The sequence below is a fragment of the Nelumbo nucifera genome, chromosome 5, assembly GCF_055504915.1.
Source record: "Nelumbo nucifera cultivar China Antique chromosome 5, China Antique-T2T, whole genome shotgun sequence".
Lineage (NCBI taxonomy): Eukaryota > Viridiplantae > Streptophyta > Magnoliopsida > Proteales > Nelumbonaceae > Nelumbo > Nelumbo nucifera.
Genome location: NC_142653.1, coordinates 17,848,986 through 17,874,892, shown reverse-complemented (window position 1 = coordinate 17,874,892; position 25,907 = coordinate 17,848,986). Strand labels below are relative to the sequence as shown.

The 25,907-nt window shown below is 36.2% G+C and overlaps 1 protein-coding gene across 6 annotated transcripts in view; it reads left to right on the top strand.

Annotated features, from left to right (window-relative positions):
• The window catches only part of LOC104595539 (phosphoglucan, water dikinase), a 54,125-nt gene extending 29,533 nt beyond the window's left edge, over positions 1-24,592 (top strand). For 4 of the 6 annotated variants that reach the window (XM_010256296.3, XM_088887862.1, XM_010256301.3 and 1 more), the window contains 17 exons: positions 1,964-2,026; positions 2,135-2,197; positions 2,352-2,411; positions 2,528-2,680; positions 2,799-2,882; positions 14,899-15,075; positions 15,207-15,313; positions 15,550-15,763; positions 15,948-16,051; positions 16,132-16,258; positions 16,978-17,103; positions 19,068-19,178; positions 22,509-22,607; positions 23,361-23,534; positions 23,608-23,700; positions 23,894-24,009; positions 24,209-24,592. In XM_010256296.3, coding sequence (XP_010254598.1) covers positions 1,964-2,026; positions 2,135-2,197; positions 2,352-2,411; positions 2,528-2,680; positions 2,799-2,882; positions 14,899-15,075; positions 15,207-15,313; positions 15,550-15,763; positions 15,948-16,051; positions 16,132-16,258; positions 16,978-17,103; positions 19,068-19,178; positions 22,509-22,607; positions 23,361-23,534; positions 23,608-23,700; positions 23,894-24,009; positions 24,209-24,413 — 2,076 coding nt within the window. In that variant the 3' untranslated portion in view covers positions 24,414-24,592. The remainder of the gene's footprint in view (positions 1-1,963; positions 2,027-2,134; positions 2,198-2,351; positions 2,412-2,527; positions 2,681-2,798; positions 2,883-14,898; positions 15,076-15,206; positions 15,314-15,549; positions 15,764-15,947; positions 16,052-16,131; positions 16,259-16,977; positions 17,104-19,067; positions 19,179-22,508; positions 22,608-23,360; positions 23,535-23,607; positions 23,701-23,893; positions 24,010-24,208) is intronic. The other 2 variants (XM_010256300.3, XM_088887863.1) reach the window with 2 other exon arrangements.
• The last annotated feature ends 1,315 nt before the right edge of the window (positions 24,593-25,907 follow it).

Sequence of the window (25,907 nt, the reverse complement as noted above, 5' to 3'; positions counted from 1 at the left end):
TGCAACACATTTTTTAGTAATAAAATACAATTTATTAAAAGGAAAAAGAAAGGATGACTAGAAATCACCCAATAGAGAAAGAGGAAAAAAATTCAAACCCACCAACCCTGCCTGGCACAAGCACAAACAACCCAGGAAAAAGTACAAATACAACCATACAGACTGACCCAATGCAAATTGCTCCAAGACAACATCCAACCCCAGTTGAGAACACAACCAGACCCCTAGTCTCCTAAAAACACCAATTAGCCAAAGAAATCACCATCACCAAAAAGCCAAACCAGGTTCTCTCTACTTCTTTACAATCCTCCTAGGTTTCAGCAACCTCTTGTTTGGACCAATCCCATATAGACTCCTCTTCAATCTAGCAAATATATTTGAAAGGACGTCTCAGTGCTTCTTCTTTCTAAATATTCTAACTGCAAGAGAGTTCTCCCTCAACTTCTTCACGTCCTTAATTCCCTCATTGATTCTTTCCAAATCTAACACTAATTATTCTCAAAAAATTGACTTGCAGCAAAAACCTCATCATTTGTAACTGCATCACTTTGGAATTAAAAAGAATTGAGAAACTGTGGCATTATGAAACTGTTAATTGGTTTGGCAATCTTGCCAAATTAGCCAAATAATTCATTTACCAGAGTTTGAATCTTGGGTTGATTTGGTTATGTTTGGGAATCTTGTCAAAGGCAGTTATTTTAAGTTACTAGGAAGCTCCAAAGGGCTAGGTTTTAGTCACATATGCTATATTAAATTACACACAAGCTCCATTGTTTTAGCTAATGACCTAGACAATTTGGCAATCAATGGGGATTGAATTTTTGTTACCAGTCTGTTGCACGGCTTGATGTTATTTAAAAACACAACGCAAACTGTTATTATAAGATTCTAATATAGATAAGCATACAAAGCTCATTTAATAAAGGGAAAATTACAGGGAGGTACCCTGTACTTTCGGGGTAGTGACACTTAAGGGCCTCAACTTTTACTTGCGACAATGAAGTGCCCTGTGCGTTCAGAAATCAACACTTAAGTCCAACCGTTAGCAATTCATGAGTTATCTGGAGCACGTGATGTCATGCATGTCTCAAAATGTTAAAAATTACCCAACTTCACCCTTTGTATATTTTATGAGACCGTTTTGCCCTCTCCTTTATTGAGTCTCTATAAACCTAGTTCTTAACCCTTTCTTTTCCATTTTCTTTCTTGAACAGAGAGCTGACACAACACAACAAACTGTGCATTAACCATGTCCACTTCTGTCATTTTGCATCAAACCATGAATGGGCATTTTGGTAAATATATCACTCACCATTACATCGGTCAATGGACTTGGACTTCAGTGTTGATTTCTCTAAGTACAGGGCACTTCATTGTTGCAAGTGAAAGTTGAGGCCCTTAACCGTCTCTGCCCCCAAAGTACAGGGTACCTCCCTGTACTCATCTTTTACTTGTTAATGTAACTTTGTTATTGATTAAATGTATGTATATCAAAATAGGAGAAGCTTTCTCAGTGACTTGGTATTTTTTAAATGAGTCAAATGTTTGAGTCTATTAAAATCCAGAGCCACACATTATTGGGTTAATACTTATAGGCATCTAAGTAACCAGCCAAGACCATTACATAGCCTTGATCAGGCAATTTTACAACAATTGGGTGGAGTAGAAGATCTTGCAAGAAGGTCCATTGATTCAGTGTTCTAGACTCCTCCCTCCCTGATAATTGTGTAGAAACACCGGAGCACTACCGAAACTTGCAGGTTATACATGAATTTAGTATACAAGGAGGCTTTTGTGTTCATAACACAAGGGTGATGCATATGAACACACCGAAATTTTTTCCATTCTTCTTTTCAATTGTAAACAGTATTTCTTGATGTATGTGTTTACCAAGTGAAACATTGTTGAGCTTTTATTTCCATATTCAAATTCTATATCTAAATCTTTCTTCTACATGCCACAGGCTGTTCATTCGGGTGTTGACCTTGAATCTGCAATTGAAACATGTCTGGGTTACTCTTCCAAGGTTATTCTTATGAAATTCTTTTTAAGTTGTTATTTTGACCTCAGTTTTGTTGCAACGCATCTAGCTTACTGGATCTCTGAAAGTATTTTTTTTCCACTTGGAATATAGGGTCATGATTTTATGAGCGGAATTCAGGTTCACTCTGTCAGTGGTTTGTCGTTAAGATTACAGGTATTGGTTTTTTTTTCCATTTAGAAACTAGTGCAGAAAGAATTGTGTTTATTTTTTTTATATAGATCAGATTAATAAATTTCATCTTTGAAAATGATATCTCAACTTATCTATCAAAAAAAAGAAAATGATATCTCAACTTTATAAATGGCAGGAGTGCCTGAATTTTGTCAAAACACACATTGATGATAAGAATATTGGTCCACTAATGGAGGTTTGTTTTGCTCAATGATTGACTTCTAGTCAAGGTTTTCTTGTTGTTGGTTGTAAAGGAATTCATTATGGATTCCTTTTCTTGATTAATATAATAATTTTTCTTTTCTTTTTCAGAAATTATTGGAAGCACGCATTGAACTTTTCCCAGTTTTGGTGATGCCCCATGAAAGGTTAAAAGATCTTCTCTTCCTTGACCTTGCTTTGGCTTCAGCTGTTAGGACAACCATGGAGAGAGGATTTAAGGATCTGCAAAATGCACATCTTCCGGTATTGATGCTTTCAGGAGATTGGTTGTGTATTTTCTGGAGTGAGTCCATATATTATATGTTTTTGTTTTTGTAATAGACAGAGAAAAAAATGCTTTTGTGTTGTAATTCTTGAACAGGATATGCTGTTCTTAATTTCATTGGTGCTTGAAAACTTATGTCTGTCAACAGTCAACAATGAAGACCTCATTTATTGCACAAAGGTATTTCTTTTACTACTTAGTACTTACTTGACCAATCAGTATAGTCCATTATCACCACAGAAATATTTTATTTTTACATTCATGCTGTTATAAACTCTCTTTCTTGGCATCTTCAATCTGTCAGTTTATTCCTTTATATTCTTAATTCTAAATTTTAGTGCTATGCCGTTATTTGATCCCAATGATCTTTGACATTATATTTATTACTTTAACAGTGGCATGCCACTACAATATTCTGAAGTTAGTTACTGATAAGTTTGGATTTATGAAAACAGGAATACCTAGAGATTTATTAATGCTACTATTGCTCCAACTTCAAATAATGAGTCTGTGGAACTTTCCTTATTAAAATAGCCCTATTTTTTGAATTTGGTTAATATCTAATTGTGAGGGTAGAAATGCAGTTTGAACTACTACTTTTCACCTCATTTAATTTCCTCTCATTAAGTCTTATGCTTAAGGTACTAACTTTTTAAAGGACTGAAAACTTGATTAAACATGGCCCGGATCTGTTACAGTTGCTAGCTGAAATTTTAAAAAATATTCAGCCCAACCCGAACCGATTTCTCGGTATTTTTGAAATCTGAATTTATGGATCGATCTTGCACCAAACTTGGACCAGATTTGAAACCCTAATTTAGAACTGATCATACCTGATATGGAGTCCACAATATACAGCTCCCAGAATGGTAGTTCACGTCCAATATCAGACCCAAATCCACCTCAAACTGAAGATGGCACAACTGTATGTGTGAAGCCGGTTCAGCAACACTATCTTTGCAAAACTGAGCTCTAACTTCCTTTGTTTCGATGCAGCTATGTGAACCTGATGTTCTCTGATGTTTTTTTTTTCTTAAAAAATACAACAGAGGACTGATGGGAATCAGCCCTCACTATGGCTGGTTTGAACTAGGGTTTTTGGAAGCAAGGGAGAAGAGAAAGAGAGCATGAAAGGGAGGTGATAATGCATAGTTTTCCCCCTCTCTCTAATCCCTTATATAGAGCATTCACCTAATTGGATTAGGACTTAATCCAAATTAGATTAGGATTAGGTCTTAATCCTCTTAAAGACGGGTGCTCCATACCCATATCCATACCAAATTCGACCCTCTTAACTAGTCTTACTAGTAATTGGGCCTAAGGCCATTTTCTTTCATAGTTCACATCATAGGTGTTGCATGGCCTCTTAGGCCTGATTATTGTATGGCATGGGTCCCACAAAGGTCTCACATAAGTCCATAAGGGTTTGGCCCATGTTTGGAAAGAGACAAGTTGATTTCACTGCATAAGGACAGTGAACCCCTGACCCAAACAAGTTATGCTCAATCTGGGTCCAATACTTAAGTATAAGTAATCCTTGGGTTCAACCACCCTATGAAACCCAAGGATAATGGACTGATGTGAGATAAATCCATCAGGTTATCATCCCTCTAATGGTCTCTTGCCCTTAACCTCTTAGCCCTTAATAATCAAAACACTATTCACAGGGAAGGACCTCTTCCCTGACTGCAAAATGAAGTGTCACACTCTCTGCTCAGATGGATCCCGAGAATAAAACCTTTTACAAACCTTTTTTAGAAAATATCATAATATATATATAAATACATTTTGCAAATCCGATTTCAAATACTGTTGAAATCCACAACTAGCAATTTTTTGTTTCCATCAGTGTAAACCCTAATACTCACTTTGTCTAACAAAGAGGCTGATCTTATCACTATGATCACCCACTCGGGTAATATTCTAAAATGCTTCAACATGCCCAATTATTTGACCCTTGATGGATCTCACTAATTGGCATATCAAAGGTAGTCCAGTCTAAGACTTAGTGTAGTATCATAATCAAGTTTGGGGTTAAGTGCAACTTTTTAGTTTTGCCCATCTGTCTCCAAGGTCCAGGGCATAGCTGGAAATTGGTCCAAGTTTAGTACTTCTTCCAAGCACCCATTGTTATGCTTGGGATCTAACCCTAGCAACTAAAACAAATTGCTCCACCTATTCGGCAGCACACCAGTGTCAGCCTTGTCAAGACAAACTCCCTAAATTTATCCAATGGCCGAGAACATTCTAAACTAACACAAGTCTCATAAGTGTCTAGTTTAAGGAGTAACCCACAGAAATACACCAGTCTAAACATAAAACAATAATGTACTATATTATTCATACATAAATGTCTGTGTACATCAACCTGATTGGAGTTAAGGGCATACATTGTCTAATGTTAACTTCCATTCTCTCTCATTAGATCCTTTATTTAAGATGTTTTTCTCACCAATGAATTCTAACAATTAGATCTATACTTGATACTTTTGAGTTTTGACAATATGAAAGCCATATTTTTTTAATTGACCCAAAAATTAAACCCTTCTTTCGTCCAGGTGGTGGGTGAACAATTCAACTATCTGTGTCAAATGGATCAACCCATTATTTAAAATAGAAATAAATACAAAAAATGTGCACATATCTAATATTTTACATTATCCATATTAAAAAAAATGGAGTGGGTGATTCTTTAAGAGCTGAAGTTCTGGCACTGACGGAGGGAGTACAAAGAGCAAGAATCTTGGATCTAAGGAAGCTAATCATTGAGGAGATTCCCAACTAGTATTGTCTAACTACAAAGTTAGGAGACAGAAATTTGGAGCTACAACAATGAAAGGAGGAAAACTTAGAAGGATAACAAAAGATGTGGAGATAAAGAAAACTTTTCTTGGGGAGAGATAAGGGGATTTATCCTTCACTGACAGTTTGTTTGCATTGTAATCACTATTTATTATTCTCTTAATGAAATTTGTGGTTATTGATTAATGAAATTTGGCTGATGCTATACATATATAAAGTTGCAAAAACATGGTGAAAGGAATAAGCTTTGGAGTTTATTTTCTGCTTTGAGTAACTTTTGGTGAGTGATTCCCAAGGGCCTGGAATGATTCTAGGAACATAAGTTTCCTCTCAATTCCCTTCAGTCAAAAGCCATCAATGGTTTTTTTTTTTCATCCTATGGGAGCTGCTTTCAAAAACTCCCATCAAGAACCCTAGTTTTCGTAAGTTTCTAATTTTGATAACTCTTGTCTTTTGTGCCTACTTTTGCCCCTCCAAATTCAATGCACTTCTTTGCTTCACAAACATAAATATTCCTTTTAAACAATTGAACGAAAACTCATTCCAATCTCAAGATATTGAATATTTTGTTTTTCTCTCTCTAGAACCTTCTGCACATTGCAGGAATTTCAGCATAAATTAGTTTTTTAATCACATCAGACAAACATATAGCCTTAGACAAACTCTCAAACCCCATCCACTTTTCGTAGACCTTCCCCTAGCCCCCCAAACCCAAACCTTGGACTTAATCCTTGCAATCATCATTTAGTTTTTGGTTTCTCTCAAATTTGTTAGTTGTCCATCCTTGGATCATCGAGTCCTACAGCACAGTCCCTAAGTTGGTTTAGGGATGAAAATATAAGACCATGTATTGCACCAATTAGGAGTTGTCTCATGTATTTGTGTAGTTAACCCTAAATAATTGAAAACCAAAATACATTGTAATCCCTTATTGTATTAACATTTCTTTCTTTATTTTACAGAATGTTATATTGTAATGTCTCTAAGTCCACATGAAAGACATGATTACCTTTTCCAAGAAAAAATGAGTAGATTCTTGCTTTAATAATGTTGATAATCTATAATTACATTTTAAGCTGTCATGGTAGTTGTCAACTAACATAAAATAGAATGGCACATCAAGGAAAAAACAAGAAGAAAAAATAGAGAGAACAGCAAGATTTAACGTGGTTCGTCTTGGTAGCCTACATCCACGGGAGGAGAGGAGAAATATCCACTATGAGAACAGGAGATACATCTCTTTCTCTCTCACACACTCACATTCTTCCTCATTCACTCTTCCTCAAATTAGTCAGAGATTTCATAATAGTCGACTACTATCAGTATCCTGTTCTTAGTAATCAACTACTACATGGAGAGATTTCGTAGTAGTCAACTACTACCTCAACTAAACATGAAATAGCAGCTACGGAACACCTTTACAGCTCACAAAATCACTTATTACACCACTATTAAACTCTTCACAACTGGAACACCTCCACAGCAACTAGAACACCTTTACAGCAATCGGAACACCTTCACAACAACCAAAACACCCGTTCTGATACCATGTCAACTAACATAAAATAGCTCTGATACCATGTCAACTAACATAAAATAGCTCTGATACCATGTCAACTAACATAAAATAAAATGGCACATCAATGAGAAAACAAGAAGAAAAAATAGAGAGAACACCAAAATTTAACATGGTTCGGCTTGGTAGCCTGCATCCACGGGAGGAGAGGAGAAATATCCACTATGAGAACAAGAGATACATCCCTTTCTCTCACACACACTCATACTCTTCCTCATTCACTCTTCCTCGAGCCCTAATCTCATACAACCACTTGCTTAAATAAGCAAAAGACCGGAGTACATTAGAATTACACAGAAGCCCCTTTTTCTCCCACAAATACATATAGGTCCCCACAATATTACAAATATACCCAAATACAATATAACTCTCAACAGTAATTTATGGATACCAACATCTTTCCTATATAAGGGAAAGCACTTTTGTGTAACATAGAAATGGCCTAGTTGCTTGCTACGTTTTGTATGTCTAATGTTGCATATCTAATGGGTGATATGTTATTACTAAGAGATGTAACATGTCACTTGTTTGTCCCATCTTATTATATTATTATTATTTGTCTAAGTGAAAGGGGAGTTAATAAAAAGCAAACAAACAATTGTATTTAGATCTTCCTGAATTGATTTTTATTAACATAAACAAACCATTATGTCTAGGGAAAGTACAGCATCAAATCATTCATATGATCATATCAAGCATCATTCCTAATCATCTACAAAGCACATCATGTTCTTTATGTCATAATCACAGATTGCATAGCTTGCTCTTATCTAAAGAGTCATAAAATATAACCTTGTCCTCCTTCGCATGGAAAGACCTGTAAAGATGTGGATGAACTAAAATAAGATATTCACTGCGTCATTATCATTGAGTCAACATTTAAACTGCATCAAAGTAAATCTCTTACACCAATAGTAGAAGTAGTAAAACCATTTTTTCATCAACAACCAATGACCTAACCAGTTGAACTGCTGACCCATTTGATTCAATCAATGGACACGGTTTAGACATTAATTCTCCTTTATTTTGTATGTTTTAGCCATTTCCATCATTAACAACAATAATTTTCATTTATCAACACATTTTTGTTTAATATGTCAAATATATAATATTATTTTTTACAAATTTTATGAAATGTTCTTTTTTTTTTGAATTTTTGTATATTTTACTGTTTATTTTATGATAGAATAGGTTGACCTGGATGGTTGAACTGTTGACCTACCACTTGAAGGAAATGCAATTCCAGTTGGTTTTTAAAATATTGATTTTTTATCAATGTTTTCAATTCAAGGTTGAATTGGTCAGTAAACTATTTGACACATCACTGAACCAGAATTCCCAGCGCATTCCACCACTAAATTGCTTACTTGCAAAAAATGTTGTCTTGGTCAATGATCTGGTGATCCAACCAGTCAAACTGCTAAACCATTTTACTTGGTCATGGGGTCATAAGTTAGATATTAATTCTCCTTGTCCTTTTTTTGTATGCCATTTCTATCATTTATAAAAGTAATTCTTATTTATCACACTTATTTTTGTTTAATATGATGAATATATAATATTATAGATATGCCTTACCTTTTCTACAGTTTTTGTATTTTTATTTTTATCTATTTTACATTTTTATTATTAATTAAGACATCATGTGTTGACCCATTTGACCCAAATGGTTGAACCACTGGTATGCCACCCTAATGGATAATGGTTTCACTTCTGAGTCAGTTTTAAAAACATTGATTTTGTTATCAGTGCAGTGATGGAAGAAAAAAGAAGAGGAGAGAGCAGAAGAGAGGAGAAAAGATTGAGAGTCAAAAAGCATGCTGGCGGTGCCAACTCTTTGTTATATATACTAGGGCGGTAGCAACTAAAATAATAAAAGGGTAAAAGTACAATAGTACCCCTATGGTACTATACTTAAGAAAATAAAAGCTTTCAAGACTCCCCCTCAAGTTGGGACATAGATGTCAATCATGGTCAACTTGTCACATAAATCATGATGCCATGAGTGGTGTAGCCCTTTTGTAAAGATGTTTGCAAGTTGATCCTCAGAGCTGGCATAAGGAGTACACACTTCTCCTGTGACAACTTTCTCTCTGATAAAGTGTTTGTCAACTTCGATGTGTTTAGTTCTATCATGCAACACTGGATTAGGAGCAATGTTTATGGCTGCTTTGTTATCACAGAATAGGGTCATAGGTCTGTTCATTGGAAAACCCAACTCACTCAACAAATTCTTTAGCCACATAATTTCAGCCACTCCATGAGCCATTGCCCGATATTCAGCTTCAGCACTGGATTTAGCTACCACATTCTGCTTTTTGCTTCTCCAGGTAACTAGATTTCCTCCTATGAAGGTACAATAGCCACTAGTTGACTTTCTATCATTTAGGGATCCTGCCCAATCTGCATCAGTGTACACTTCAACTTTCAAATATCCGTGCTTTTGAAACAACAAACCAGCACCTGGGAACTTCTTAAGATATCTGAGAACCCTTTCTGCTGCTTCAAGGTGAGTTGTCTTGGGAGCATGCATGAACTGGCTAAGAACACCAACTGCATAAGTAATGTTGGGGTGGGTCATAGAAAGATATAACAATCTTCCTATAAGTCTCTGAAACTGTTTCACATCCTTGATAGGTTCACCTTGGCAGTCACCTAATTTGTGGTTAGGATCAATAGGGGAATCAACTGGATTTACTCCCAATTTTCTTGTATCCTGGAGTAGATCTAGGACATACTTCCTTTGGGAAATGAAGATACCCTTTTGTGAGTGGGCAACTTCAATTCCAAGGAAGTATCGTAGAGGACCTAGGTCCTTTACTTCAAACTATGTAGCAAGAAAAATCTTCAACTTTTGGATTTCATCCTTCCAATCGCCAATGATAATTATATCATCAACATATACTATCAGAGCAGCAATTTTTCCTTCCCCTCTTTTCACAAACAATGTGTGATCAGATTGACATTGCTTGTATCCTTTGTGCTGAACCGTTGCATGGAACCTGCTGAACCAGGCTCTCGGTGATTGTTTCAGCCCGTAGAATGACTTCTTCAACCTGCACACTTTCTGTTCATTGCCTTGAGCCCAAAAACCAGGGGGTTGTGCCATGTAAACTTCCTCTTCAAGGTCACCATTCAGGAATGCATTCATGATATCAAGCTGATGTAGATCCTAGTCAAGATTAGCAACAAGGGAGAACATGACTCTAATGGAGTTCATCTTGGCAACGGGTGCAAAAGTCTCTGCATAATCAACTCCATACACTTGTGTAAACCCCTTTGCCACTAAAGGAGCTTTATACACTTGTGTAAACCCCTTTGACTGTGAATACCCATTTACATCCAAATGGATCATTTTCCTTAAGAAGATCTACTAGTTCCCATGTGCCATTTTTATGTAGAGCATTAATTTCTTCCTTCGTAGCATCTGTCAATTTAGGTACTGAAAGAGCTTCTGCCACATTCTTGGGGATGGGAATACTGTCAATGGAAGTGAGAAAGGCCCGAAAAGAGGGTGAAATGTTTTCATAGGAAACAAAGTGGGAAATGGGGTATTTAGTGGTGCAAGATCTAACACCTTTCCTATGAGCAATAGGAAGGTCAAGGTCATTAGAAACAGAGGTATCAATAGCAATAGGGTCAAGGACATCGATAGAAACCAAGATACCTGAGTGAATATGATCCGCCCCTGGAGAGTTTGATGGCATTGGAAGTACAGCTTCTAGGTTCTCCACAGCTTTTGAACTTGGTTGGCCTTTGTGACGACGAAAGAGGACACGAAAAGGAGGAGGATCAGGAAGAGGAGGGAGTTGAACCAGTTTCTCCTCATTCCTACACTCCTCATGAGGAGAAATAGGGAAAAAGGCTCACTCTCAAAGAAAGAGACATCCATGGAAACATAAAACTTCCAAGAAACAGGATCAAAACAACGGTATCCCTTTTGAGTGAAAGAATACCCTAGGAAGATGCAAGGAATAGCACGAGGGTCTAATTTTCCACGAGTGGATGATAGATTTTGGACAAAACAACGACAACCAAACACACGAGGAGAAATGGAAAGAAGGGGAGTCTTAGGAAAAAGAAGTTGATGTGGGGCTTTGCACTCCAACTAATGAGAGGGCATACGATTGATGAGATAGGTAGCACAAAGGATAGCCTCAAGTCAAAATCATTTTGGGACATTCATATGAATTAGTAAACCCTGGGCCACTTCAAGGAGGTGTCGGTTCTTTCTTTCGACAACACCATTTTGTTGTGGTGTTCAGGCACAAGAGCTACGGTGAAGTGAACCACGTGAAGAAAAAAATTCTGTGAGATCACTATGAAAATACTCTTTGGCATTATCTGATTAAAAATTTTGGATTTTAGTTTGAAATTGGGTGAAGATCATCCGTTGAAAATCTTGGATAATTTTTGGTTCATCCCTTGTCTGCATGGGATATACCCATGTATATCTAGAATAATCATCAATAATGATAATAAAATACTTGTAGCCATTCTCAGATGGTAAAGTAACAGGGCCCCACACATTAGAATGAACAATGTGAAAAGGAAACTCAGATTTATTATACTTTGAAGAAAAATGAGTTCTACACTACTTACTCAATAGACGCAAATGACATTAAGGGAGGAGCATACATCTGACGAATTGTTCTACCATTGAGCTCTAAATGGTCACGGAAGGAATTAATAATATCCTCCCTTGGGTTAGATCCAGAGACATGAGTCAGTGTCACAGTAGTAGTGGGGGGATGATTTGCCTGAGAGGCCATGCTTGCCACAGTGTTCTTTCTTGTATTTTGCTGTCCTGACTTTTTATTCAGATATGAACCTTGCTTCTTATTCAAATCTTGAGCCCATTTTGGCTTCCCATGGAGATCCCAGCATGTATCTCGGGTGTGTCAGGGTTTCTGGCAATGAGTACACCATAGTTTGTCTTTGTCATCCGCCCTTTTTTAAGAATCCCCTCTTAGAGGTGTTCCCACCACCTGTAATCACACTTTTGTTGCCAACCCAACTGTATCCCCTCCAGAACTGTTCATTAAATTCCTTCTACTTTCTTCTGATTGTACAAGAGCATAAACTTCTTGGACAGAGGGAAGATCCTTGCTACCTAGGATCTGAACTCTGATGGATTCATATGCCGGATTCAAGCCATGTAGAAAAGCAAACACTCTGCTGAGATACAAGTTTCTTGTATAATTTTGCATGTTCATCACACTTCCAATCCACACTCTGATAATGATCTAACTCCTTCCAGACAGAGGTCAAGTCTGAGTAGTACACAGAAAGACACCCTCCCCCTGTTTACAAGTGGATGATTCTGCCTATAACTAATAAATCTTTGCATAGTGATGCAGCTCAGAATAGGTTGATTTTGCCTGTTCCCAGATTTCATTTGCCGTTTCAGCCCACATCAAATTCCTTCTTATTTGGGTTTGCATAGATACTAAAAGCCAGGACATAACCATGCTGTTCTCCTGGTTCCATCTGTCATATTCAGCACTCCCAGAATTGGGTTCTTTGATTCTCCCATTTATATAACCCATCTTTCCCCTTGCAGTAATGTACAGCTTGATCCCTCTTAACCATTCCAAATAATTTAAACCTTCGAGAGGAATAACAGCCATGGGAAAGGATAGGTCCACACCCCCACTCATTCCATTCGACATTGAGGAAACACTGGATGTAGTAGAATCTTCACCACTCATGATTTCAAATTCAATAAACACTGTTAAAGGGGGTACACAGCCTTAAAAAAATCCTAACACTGAGAGAGAAAGGAAAAACCCTTTTTTTCTTTGGAAACACACCTCTTTTCTGTAAAACACAGGTGCTGTTAACAGGTCATCCTTTGACCTACAGAGTTAACACAAGTGTTGCCACAGTGCATACATGTCATCTCTTGACCTACGCATCAACAGGAAGGCTGTTACAGCAAGTACAGGTCACTTTCTGACCTTCAGTTCACCATAGAAGCTGCTGTTGCAGCACACAATCTGTTACAGCAAGTACAGGTCACTTTCTGACCTCCAGTTCACCATAAAAGCTGCTGTTGCAGCACACAAAAGGTCCTCACGACCTACAGTTTTACAGGGATCAGCCGACCCCACAAAAAAGGAAAGAAAAAGGTGCGGATCACCTCCATCCAATCAGCAGACCTAGTACAGGTTCTGCCCTGGCACACGACCAGAAAAAAGGAGCAGAGGGAGAAAAGTTACTTCAGTGCGTGAGATCTTCAATCAGCCAAACAATAGATGAGGGCAGCAGATCTGGAAATCTGGTGCGAAGAAAACTATTCACTCGACTTCTCCTTTCAGATCTGATAGTCCCGCTCTGATACCATGTTATCAGTGCAGTGATGGAAGAGAAAAGAAGAGGAGAGAGAGAAGAGAGAAAAAAGAGGAGAAAAGATTGAGAGTCAAAAAGCATGTTGGCGGCGCCAGCTCTTTGTTATATATACTAGGGTGGCAGCAACTAAAATAATAAAAGGGTAAAAGTACAATAGTACTCCTGCGGTACTATACTTAGGAAAATAAAAGCTTTCAACAGATTTTTACCATTAAATTATGGCATACAAAATTAACTAGTGGAATTTAATGGTGAGAAACAAAATGCCTTAAATATAAGAGTTAAATGAGAGAGAATGTGAAATAGTACCTTGAATATCTAAGTTAATGAGAGAGTATGATGAACTGGAAAGTAGTAGCTCAAATTATGTTTTTTTCCCTCACAATAGAGATAGGCCAAATTTAGAAATGGGGGGTATTTCAATCAAAAACAGAGTCCAGAAAAACTCAAGGTCGTTTCCCATTTTTTATAGTAATATAGATACACTCTCATTGATTTTGACTAAATATAATGTACAATTTTCTGCCAAGGTGCATGTCTACCTCTAACTTATCGCTTTACCATATTAGTGAAACCAAACCTAGGTGCACTAGGACCAATTGTATGCCATAACTGCAAATTGAGCTACTATTTAAAAAAAATGCAAATTGAGCATTAACCAGTTTAGGGAGGGGGTTCCATACATCATCTAGCGATAAAGAACCTCATCTTAAATAACATTTACAATAATAAAGATAATTTGCAGCCTGCCATGCTTAGAATATTTTATTACATGAAGCATAATTTTAAAGGGATCTCAAAGTGAACTGTTGGCAGTTGCGTTACCAAGAGAATGGCCGAGAACATATCTTACTGAAGGAGTTTTCGCATTGGTAAAATATGCCACAAGTGATATGTTACTGCTAGTAGATAGAAGGAATAGAACTTAGCATTTATAATCTGATTCTCAGCTGCAACCTATCACTGCCAACTAGATTACCCAAAGAAGGGTCTGAATGGGAGTCTTTATATAATTCTATCTGCAATTTGATCAAATGTGTTGCAACTTCATTGTTTCCCTGTTAGCCATTCTTCCCAAGTAATAAAATTTTCAATTACTTTTTGTTAATTGTCCTTTCATGTGAACCTAAAGCTTGAGTTCTAGTACATAGCTGAAAACTTTTCCATCCACTTAATGTTAAATGCCACAATTAAAGATTTAGCTTGGATGTGCACTTTTTACCAAACTAGCTTGAACTTATTTTGTTAATTTGCTTTGATTAAAGATGTAGCTCATTTTTCCTTTTAGTTATTTTGTGATTTGTTGTTGTGATGGAGACAAATACTGTAAACCATATGTTAATTTAGTTCCGGTACTGCAATTCCTATTGTCTTGTACACTACCAGATTTTCTGGTTTGGATAAACTAATTTTAAAAGTTTTCTTGAATTTCACTGTCCTTTTTTTGTTGTAATGCTTCTACTGAAGGATTGGTGCCATATCCGCAAATTATATGATCCTAATGGTGAGCAATGGGCATTACAAACAAAGGCTGTTCTTGATCGTCTCCAGCTGGTGCTCACTGATAAGTCTCAGCATTACCAAAGGATGATCCAGCCAAGTGCACAATATCTTGGTCAACTTCTTGGTGTGCAGAAATGGGCGGTATGTTGTTCAACTTAAGGAACTATTTCGGATACTGAAATTCGCTAATCTGTTATTCAAAATTGTTCCATGTATTTTAGAAATTTGTTGTATTAGATTACAATCTGCTCACCTTTTTCATCTATTATTAGATTGATATTTTCACAGAGGAGGTAATAAGGGCTGGATCAGCACCAATCCTCTCTATGCTTATTAACCGTCTTCATCCCATTCTTCGGAAAATTGCAAACCTAGGCTGGTAAAGACTTTGGTCTGTTCAATGTATAGCATTCCTTTTTTATATGAAATTTGGGAGAATTATATTCAAATAAGATAAAAGGATAATTCTAATGCAAATTGCGTAAGAACCTACAGGATGAAAGTCCACAGTTTTTACCAAGATACCTTTCCTCACCTCACATGCATATCCGCCTCTATTGATATTTTAATATAATGTTTAAGCTTCAAAACAATGATAAATTTCACATCTGGCAGTTGGCAGGTTATTAGCCCTCTGGATGTGTGTGGTTTTGTAACTTCTGTGAATGAGTTGATGACTGTTCAGGATAAGGTCTATAAGCAACCAACAGTTCTTATTGCAAATAAAGTTACTGGTGGGGAAGAGATTCCAGATGGAGTTGTCGCTGTTCTAACACATGATATGCCAGATGTTCTATCTCATGTTTCTATTCGAGCAAGAAATAGCAAGGTCTGGAAACTATTTGCACATTATGCATAATTGCAGTTACTGGTTTGATACATACTAATTCAAATAGAACATTTAACCTCTTAAGAAAACCTGGAAATGTTTTTATTTGATTTTAAATGAAGACCCATCTATAGATGCTTAACTAAAGAAATGTGTGACACCCAATAACGGTAGTATGTTACAGGTTTGCTTTGCCACATGCTTTGATCAGAGAATTCTTCAGGATCTCAAATTGAAGGAAGGAAAAGCAGTCTCAATATGGATCAAGTTCTCAAACCTAGAAATCAGGTATGGTGCTGAAGGAATATCTCTGAAGTTCTTTCTTCTTTTTTCCCCTGCTTGAGATGTGGTGTGTTCTCTATTTGCAGAGATATCAGCAGTTCTGCTGTATCTTTTGGTCCTACTACTTCCACCTTTCCTCAAGCACTGACCTTGAAGAAAAAGAACTTTGGTGGTAAATATGCCATTTCGATTGAGGAGTTCACAAGTGATACGGTATGCTACTGGAGAATATGTCCATTCCTGCATAGATTTATGGAAAGGGTGACATTTTATGTCAATAGCTAACACATTTTGTTGATACTATGTATATTTTATTTCATTAGTTTAATGGTCAATTGTTTGATTCTCAGAACTCTGGATTCTTAGTTTTTTATTTTCATACATCATCATCAATGCCTTATCCCAACTATATGGGGCTGGCTACATGAATTCTGTTTGCCAATCCATTATATTTAAAGCCATATCCACTGTTAAATTATTAGTGCTTAAATCATTTCTTACTATTTCTACCCATGTCCTTTATTTTTATACATATGAAAATAAAATCCCTGCAGCATGGAAGGAAGATGCCCCTCCTTATAAATACATTGTTGCACAAGAAATATTAGACTTTCTTAAAGTGACATTATATGTTTTACGTCAATCTATAATAGTGTGAAAATTGTGGTTCTACTAGGATCCAAATATTGGGATGGGCTCAAGTTTTTATCTTCTCGTTGCAATTTGTATGATACCAAAACAACATTTTTGTTTTCATTTTTTTCTTTTTGACAATGAATTGATCACTAGATTTTCATATACACATTGGTTTGGTAAATGATTTTTGCTGCATATTTAATTATCATGAGCATTATGAGTTTGCAAGAAGATATATACCTCAACTATATGAAGTGACGAAAGATGTTCTTGTGATCTTGACTTTCATCGAACAGGTTGGTGCTAAATCCCGTAATATTCAATTTCTAAGAGGAAGAGTACCATCTTGGATAAAGATTCCAATGTCAATTGCCTTACCATTTGGAGTTTTTGAGCATATATTATTCGAAGATTTAAACAGGGTATGTTCGACTTCTCCAACTCTGGTTGTATTAGTACCCTTAGAGTCAATTTTGATTAAAACTTCATTGAATTAGAGTGGGAGATCCAGTACTCTAAATTTTATTTCGATGAGTGGTAGTTCTTTGCCTTTCATGAGGCTGGCCAAGGCTGGCAATAAAAATGAAATTAGTCTTTTATGAAATGCTAAGTTGGACCAGAAATTTATTTTTGGAAAAAGGAAAAGAATTCCCCTTCCATTGGTTACAAAATCTTTTTAGAATTTATTTTGACAAAGTGATTGGAGGATGATTAGCATTGTTTTTATAAGATGAGCCTACAGACTTTCTCCTCGTATGTGAAAAATTAGTTTTCATTTTTGTAATAAGATTGTATCTTGGTAGCCATGTAAATCATCAATCTCTAGAGTGTTTTGGGTCTACTATATGACCTGTTATTTGTGTCTTAAAGTTCTGCATTATAGTTTTGTTACGTTTAGGAATTGGTTTTAAAAAATGATTATTTCTATGAATTCATGTAAAAATGTCAATAAAAAAAAAAACTATTAGATGATGTTTTGGGATTTCTAGTGTGTTCAGAACTTATTGCATATTTAGCTATGATGATGTGAATGCTATGCCTTTGTATTAGAAAAGGAGGTTAAAGGACTATGAATGTGGATGTGAAAATACCAATCATAGATTGTATGCCTTTCGCTTTTGGGCTCTTTTGAGAACTTTCTGGTTGCTTGGATTAGTATTTTGCAGCAACAACCCCCCTGTTGGCCTTCACTGAAACATGTCTATGCTTCAAAAGTGATAAGTGATTGAACTCATTTTGTATACCATCTTTTGCATACTTGAGTTAAAACAAATTTAGTTGTCTTATGGCTCTCTTTTTTTTCTTTTTTTGATAAGTGGTAAAAATGATTGTATTAAATATAGAGGGCAAGAAGCCTCCCAAACATGTACTAAAAAGTGTGCTTGTATATATGAACTGAACATTAACATAAAGTTCCTACATAATGAAATATGAAATAAGGGAAGTCCAATGTTCACTGAAATGATCACCTTCACTAGAGTTCCCACAGAAAGCCTTGAAGTTCTAGCCCATCTCTTTAGAGTCCATTCCACCTTGCTTATGATCACCTTCACTGGAGCAGACTTAACCTCAAAAATTCTACGATTCAGCTCGTTCCAAACTACCTAACAGATGGCAAAAGGAAGACAGCTCTATAGGAATTTTCCTTTTCTTGAGACTAGGCACGTTCTAAGAAGATAATAACTCAGCCAATGAGTGAGGGAGAATCCATTGGACCTGAAATAGCATAAAGAAGTGGCACCATACCAGATAAGTTAAAGGGCAATGGAGTAACAGATCCCTGCACTTGGATCACATGATAAAGATCTATTGTAATCTGGGTTCCTGTGTGAACTTATGAAATCTTTTTATTTTAATTTCCTTCTATTTTGATAATTTTTTAGGGCATTCCTTAATCAGGATGACATCCATAAAGGGCCTTTACATCTTTATTGGCTCCTTTTCTTATGTGCTTTTTTTACATCATTTTTTATAACATCCTATATTGTTTAGGCATTCATGAACTTGTTTGTAATGCTAAAATGCATGGCTTGACCTAGTAGCATGCATCTAAAAGTGGACCGTCTATGATATTTCTAAGAATGAAACATTTGTGATATGTCCTTCAAAAAATTGCATGTTTTCCTGAACTTTTTCTGGGATATGGAACCATAGAATGAACTGAAATGCTCCCAAATTAGGAAACAAGTGTCATTCGCATTGCATAGGATTGTCTCTGATCATTTTTATGTGATCCGTCTATTTTTCTATTTTTAAAATTGAATCAAATTCATTACATGTTGGTATTTCTATTTTGAAATCAATAATGACTTGGCATTAGTTATGTGCTCAACCTTCTGTTATAATGAATTTGAAGTTTGATGTAAGACAAACTGCTATCTTACAGGATGTGGCAAACAAGATCTCTTCCTTGAGTAGGCTAGTTCAAGGTGGTGACCTTTCAAAACTCCAAGTTATACGAGAAGTTATCCTACAACTGAAAGCTCCTCCCCCATTGGTAACTTTTTTGTATCAGATCATTGGCTCTTATATAATAATTTATTATATGGTCATTTTATATATGCTTTTTGTTGTGGTCTAGGGTCTTGTTATTGAGTATTACAGTCCTCGTTTTTTATGTTACAAATTCTCACATAATGCATCATGATGAGAATCTATCATAGTTTTGTACTAGCAAAAGAAATCTATGTAAGATTCATTACATGATTCCAAAAGAGGGCTATGGATTTCAGGAGTCACTTTTAATTTCCTTTGGATTTTCAGTTGCATTGAGAACTTTTGGGTTGCTTGGATTAGCAACCTGCACAAATCCTTTTTTCTTTTCTTTTTTTTATTCGTTATCCATCTTATGTCTCTAAGAAACCTAGGTTGCAAAAGTAATTGAAATTTGGAAAGAGTTTGTACTTTGTACAAAGAGGATCTGTACAATAGACCTGAAACAGCAGCAATTGAACGTATATATTAAAAAGGGAAAATTCCCTATTAGTACCCTGTACTTTGGGCCTAGTGCCACTTTGGTCCCCGAACTTTAAAATGCAACAATTCAGTACCCAAACTTTCAAAACGTGCCAATCCAGTACCTGCCATTAACCAGCCGTTAAGTGGCACATCTCAATGGGCATTCTGGTGACCCCAACTTTCTTGAATAGAAGAGGCAAGGATTCGGGACTGTTCATTTCTTATCAACGTTTGGATGGTTGATAAAGAAAATGAGATGACACTCAAAGGGCATTTGTGTCTTTTCAAATGCCACTTAACGGCAGGTACTGGATTGGCACGTTTTGAAAGTTCAGGTACTGAATTGTCACATTTTAAAGTTCGGGGACCAAAGTGGCACTAGGCCCAAAGTACAGGGTACTAATCAGGAATTTTCCCTATTAAAAATGAAGAAAATCACTATGTGACAATAAGGCATACATAATTAATAAAATTTGAGTATAGAACACCCCTTAAAGTTTTAGGATCTATTCATCAATATGTATGATTTTGCTTTTTATAGTTTCTACTGATGTGGCAATTTTTTTGTTTAAAAACCAAAATCATACATATTGATGAACACCCTATTAGTTACCAGTAGCCAAGATCTGGGTGTCTCAACAATCTTGTTGAATAACTCAGTTTCCAATTTGGGTTTGTTCTCTCGCAATCTTGAGTTTCTCTCGTTCCACAAAACCCATGTAGTTTCTGCAGAGATGGATTCTTTACAAGTTTTCCTGTTTTGCCCCGACTTTTTAAGTACCAGCCCCAAATTTTTGTTTGAGGGTCTTGGAGAAACACCAATGAACTTGAAAGACCTCCGGAAGAAGCCTCCACACCCCTATTGCCAACTTGTAATGTATAAATATGTAGTTTAGTTTTTCCTCTGCCTGAGTGTGTAAGACATGTACCATATGGTTGTTGTTAGGGTTGCTTGTGCTGTTAGGTTATTTTCTGCTGTTATTCTAGAGTGCTGTCAGCATGTTTTTAGCTTTTATTTTTTTTGGAGTGTGTCACCAGGGGCATAGATGTAAGTTTTCCTTACTTTAAATCTCTTTGATACAAATAGAACAGTGGATGCCACCAGCCCAGATTTTTGGCTCCCAAACTTCCTTCTCTTTTTCTCTCTTCTTCTTTCTTCCCTAGATGGAAACATTGGTGAGCCCAAACCTCTCCCATTCTAAGTTGTTCACCACAAGGCATTTTTCCTAAACTGCTATTCAAACCATAAAGGAAACTTTTGAGAATGCTGCCGAGTTCCAATTTTTGCTACTTAGAAAGGTACCCCTATCCCCATTGTTTATCCTTTGAAACAAAGATTTAGATGTGAAGACCCCTTCAGGGCCGCCATGGCCATGTTCTTATGTCTGAAAAAGATTGAGGTGCATATTATAGAGTAGCATGAGAAGCTCCTCCGCAAGGTCAAGCTCCCAATTATTTAGATTTCTTCTAAAAGGTGGGATCCCAGACAATGTCTTGTGAATAGTCAAGATATTCTCCCACCATATGATCTCTATTGTCTGCCACTAGAAAAAGGATGGGAACTGATTCCATGTGTGGTTGATCAGCAAACAATAAGCTCCTCCAGAAATTTAGTTGCTCTCCATTGCCAAATCTGTACTTCATTCTTTTGATAAAACTGGATATGAGGCTGTCAAACTTCACAAAGTCCCATTGGTTTGCTCTAAGGCCATATTTTGCTTCTGTGATATCAAAATGCCCCTTGAATTTCCAGATATCTTCTTTTAACTCCAAAAATATTCAAAAGTTTTTAATTTGCTCTATTTAGTAAAAAAATGGTTTTATCACGACTTGCAGAAGCTCCTAGACCTGATTTCCCATTTTCTCCAGTATCCCATACTTTGAATACATCTTTGAAATAATATGCCTTCAGACTCCTAGCTGCAAAATATCCTGCATATCAATCCTAGTTCACCAAAAGCTAGCTCTAACTTGTCATATTAGTAAAAAAACGGTATAATGTTCCTTGTTATAAGTAAATATTTAACAACTGAAAATGCTTCTGCTTACCTCCGTGCCTGAGACAACAATTCAAGTGTTCACTGAATGTTGAGTGTAAATACATGATATGATAAACCTGAAAGTTTTGAGTCTAAAGCTCAGTTTGGGAAGAGTGCAAATACAAGGTTTAGAAATACTGTTTACAAGGTTTTGAACTTAACATATTTGTATTTGCACTTTTCCCAAACTGAATATTAGGTGCATCTAGGTTAGAGTGCTTTCCCTACCCAAGGTGGTAAATCACAGGGCTATTCAACTTCTTACACACACGGGATCTTTTTATTTCTTCTGCCCCACTGGGGGAAGAGGAAGAAGGGGACTGAATTGAAATTTCTTGCATGGATGTTTGTGAATCAAATGTTACACAGCAATTGGAGTTCAGAAGTCCAGTGCCAAAGAAATTAGAGAAGCAAGCAATAAATGAAATCTCAAAACCAATCTGCATTGATGCTTTTCATGTGTGCTAGTGTTATCAGAACCTTGTTCCAAAGGAAATTTTCCAGCATAAAGTTCATCAAGGATTGCTCTTTTTTAGAGCTTATTCCATGTATTCAGTGTTCTGATGCTTCTGAGGCCATAGATGTTTCTTCCAACCTTGCTAGTTGTTAAAATGGATGGTTGCTGAGTTTAACTAGGACCAATTTGCTTCAATTAAGCATATCGTTATATTTTATTCTCCCTATTAAATACTTGAATCTTTTCCAATAACACATTCTTTAATTTTAATCCATAAAAGTTTAACTGTTCCAATAAAAAAGACCAAAAAAAATTGCTAGTTAGTTTCCCAATATTCTTCTTATTCACTTATTTAGTTTTGGGTGTTTGGTAGATCAATGAACTTAAGAACAAAATGAAAAATTCAAGGATACCTTGGCCTGGTGATGAAGGTGAGGAGAGATGGAGACAAGCTTGGCAAGCAATAAAGAAGGTAAACTTTGAAACATAACAATAATTGGTAATATTTATGGATTATCATATCTATAGTGTTTGAGTTTTGTTTGTGATTTTAATGATGTGTGTATAGAATATATTGATAATTAAAAAGAATATATAAAAGTTTACAAAAAGAACAGAAGTTATTCCACTAAAGATACATATTCAGAGATATAAAGGATATCTATTGACTTACAAAAATATCATAGAATGTTTAATTAGAACATGAACATTGCTAGATATAGATTGGATATAAATTATTATTTTTGAGGCCTTGGCTGGTCTATTGTGCCCTAACATCACATGCCTGTCCTGTTAAATTAATTATCCTTAAAATATATCCTATCCAGACCAATGGACTGAAAATTGTAGTTCAATCTCATCTAGAGGATGCTCCTTGTCAGGCCAGCTCAGCATGTACACCCTATAAATTATCATTATTAATAAGAACAAATGTCTTATGGATATGGCACTAAACAGAGCAGAATGGCAAAACAGGATTTATGTAGCTGACTCCATATAGTTGGGATAAGTCTTAGATGGTGATGATGAGTAAGAACAAATGTCTTTTTTTATAAAAATATGATGCTTTTCTTATAAAAATTTAAAATATACCTTCCTATATGCAAATATAATGTCATTTATGACATTTCCTCTAGGTTCATTCTTGTGCACAACAAATTGCTAATAAACCAAAAGTATTGATTTTCTTACCTTGATGCATTGTTTCCTTATCTGTGTGCTCCAGGTTTGGGCTTCAAAGTGGAATGAGAGGGCATACATTAGTTGTAGAAAAGCTAGTCTTAATCATGATCACCTTTGCATGGCTGTCTTGGTTCAAGAAATAATAAGTGCTGACTATGCCTTTGTTATCCATACAAGAAATCCCTTATCAGGGGACACCTCAGAAATTTATACAGAGGTAAGCTTGACTTAGGTTTTAAAATCATGTTAAGGACGTAGTCCTCACTTCCCTTCCATTTGTGGAAGAACAGGTTGTCAAGGGCCTGGGAGAAACTTTGGTGGGTGCTTATCCTGGACGAGCCATGAGCTTTATTACCAAGAAGTCTAACCTAAAATCTCCTAAGGTAAGTCAGGTTGTAGGAAGACACCTTATGTTTACCCAAATAAATGCATGTGCGAGCTAAGGCAATTCACATATAAGTGGAGCCAACTTGAGAAACATTAAACTCTAAAATTTGAACTTTTAAAGTTCCGGTTTTTCCTGAATATGGCTACTTAAAGTATTTCACCAGGCCTCAGTGTGATATTCACTTGCAGGTTGTTGGTTTTCCAAGCAAACAAATAGGGTTATTTATTAAGAAGTCCCTCATATTTAGGTCAGATTCCAACGGTGAGGATTTGGAAGGATATGCAGGTGCTGGGCTTTATGACAGGTATATAGATATATACTGTACTTTCTATATTCTTGTGCCTTTTGTTTTGATGAATACAATTGCATCAAGTGAATCTGTCTAGGTGAAGCCATGAGACTGTGGATCCTATACGTACAAGCATCCTAAGTATGTTTGATTTGCAGAAATATCTCAGGTTGCAAATTCTCCCATTTTATCAATTTAATTTGTCTTATGGCAGCATACCCATGGATGAGGAACAGGAAGTTTTATTGGATTACTCTTGTGACCGTCTGATGGTTGATAAAAGCTTCCAACTTTCGCTGTTCTCAAAAATTGCGGAGGTGGGAAATATCATTGAAGGCTTGTATCGGTCTGCCCAGGACATAGAAGGTGTGGTGAAAGATGGAGAAATATATGTGGTTCAGACAAGACCACAAATCTAGGATGTGCAAGTAGTGCAGAATTCTCAATTCTGAGCTTCACTTGATTTGAAGTGCACTAGCAATTAAAGCCAACAATTATAGTGATAATAACATTTATTTTGATTGAAATTCTAATGTTCAGATTGTGGCATTATTAATGAAACTAAGATGCGGAGCGCAGCATAAACTTTTTATTGATATATACCCTTTTGCTTAATAAGCAATCTACAGTCTGTGGAAGTCTAGATGATACTCTCTGGACAAATGAAGAGATTAGAAAAAAAAAAGTTTATGACCTCGTAGAGTTGCCAGTTTCAGCATTGGTTTTTGTGAAATTTTCGGTCTATTTTATGTGATTACTGTGGATCAAATGATGTCTTGTGCATTCACAGCAATGGCTCCGTCCATGTTTGTCATGCATGCATCATCTTACAATATATGATAAACTTAGTGCTTAGGCAGAAAATGGGCAAACTAACTTCCAAATTATTTTAAAATTAGCTCTTTCCTACATTCTGTAGACATTGGTGATTTAAGGGAATAAAAGCTTGGACATTGAGTGATCGGGCTCAGGTTGAGGGCCTCAGTTCTTACTTGCAGTAAGTGTTTTCAACCCGTCATTGATCCGGCTGATTGAATTATTCGAACCATCACCTGGTCATGATTCTGGGTATGGTTCTGTTAAAACCGTGAGTTGATCAAAAACCATCTGACCCAGATGCTGATGAACGGTTCAACCACCAACCTGTTCGACCCAATCATTGGGTTGTGGGTTGCACACTCAATGCATGCAAATTTTTGGAGGCTGTAATTTTGCACTTTGATGTTTGATTAGGGTTTTTTTATTTTGAGTAACTTTTTGAAATCTGCGTCCCAATGCATTGTAGGCGCCTTGCCCTACTATTTTTGTGAAAAAATCCCCTTTTTTGGCCTTAAATCGCAATTTTAATATTTTTATAAATAAAAAATAAAATTGAACTAAAGAATATAAATTAAATATAAAATAATACATATAACATATCTAAGACATAATTATACATTATTTATTGATAAAATATGTATTTGTACACACAGAGAGAGAAAGATCTTAAATACATAGATGATGATGTGGCACAATCTAACCCACCTAACTCGATAGTCAATATGTATTTTACACACACACACACATATATATATATATATGATGATGTGGCACTGTCTGACCCACTTGACTCGGACGGTCAAACCGGTGCCCTAGCTAAACTTCCTATTCTCCTATGCTTCTGCTTCTAGATTGCCTAAAGCCCTAGCTAAGACAAAGAGACAAAGAAGTAACGTTTTTAAAGGATTCTATACAAATAGGTAGGTGGAAGGAAACACCCCCTTCTCTGCAGGTGGAAAATTCTAAATGGGGACCAACACCCAATATAGGAGGTGGTTCCAAGGATCATTCAAACTAAAATTACAGTTCACGAGACGATAAGTCAAAACTGTCAAATCAAATGAACAACAATATTATCTTGGGTAATTTACTAA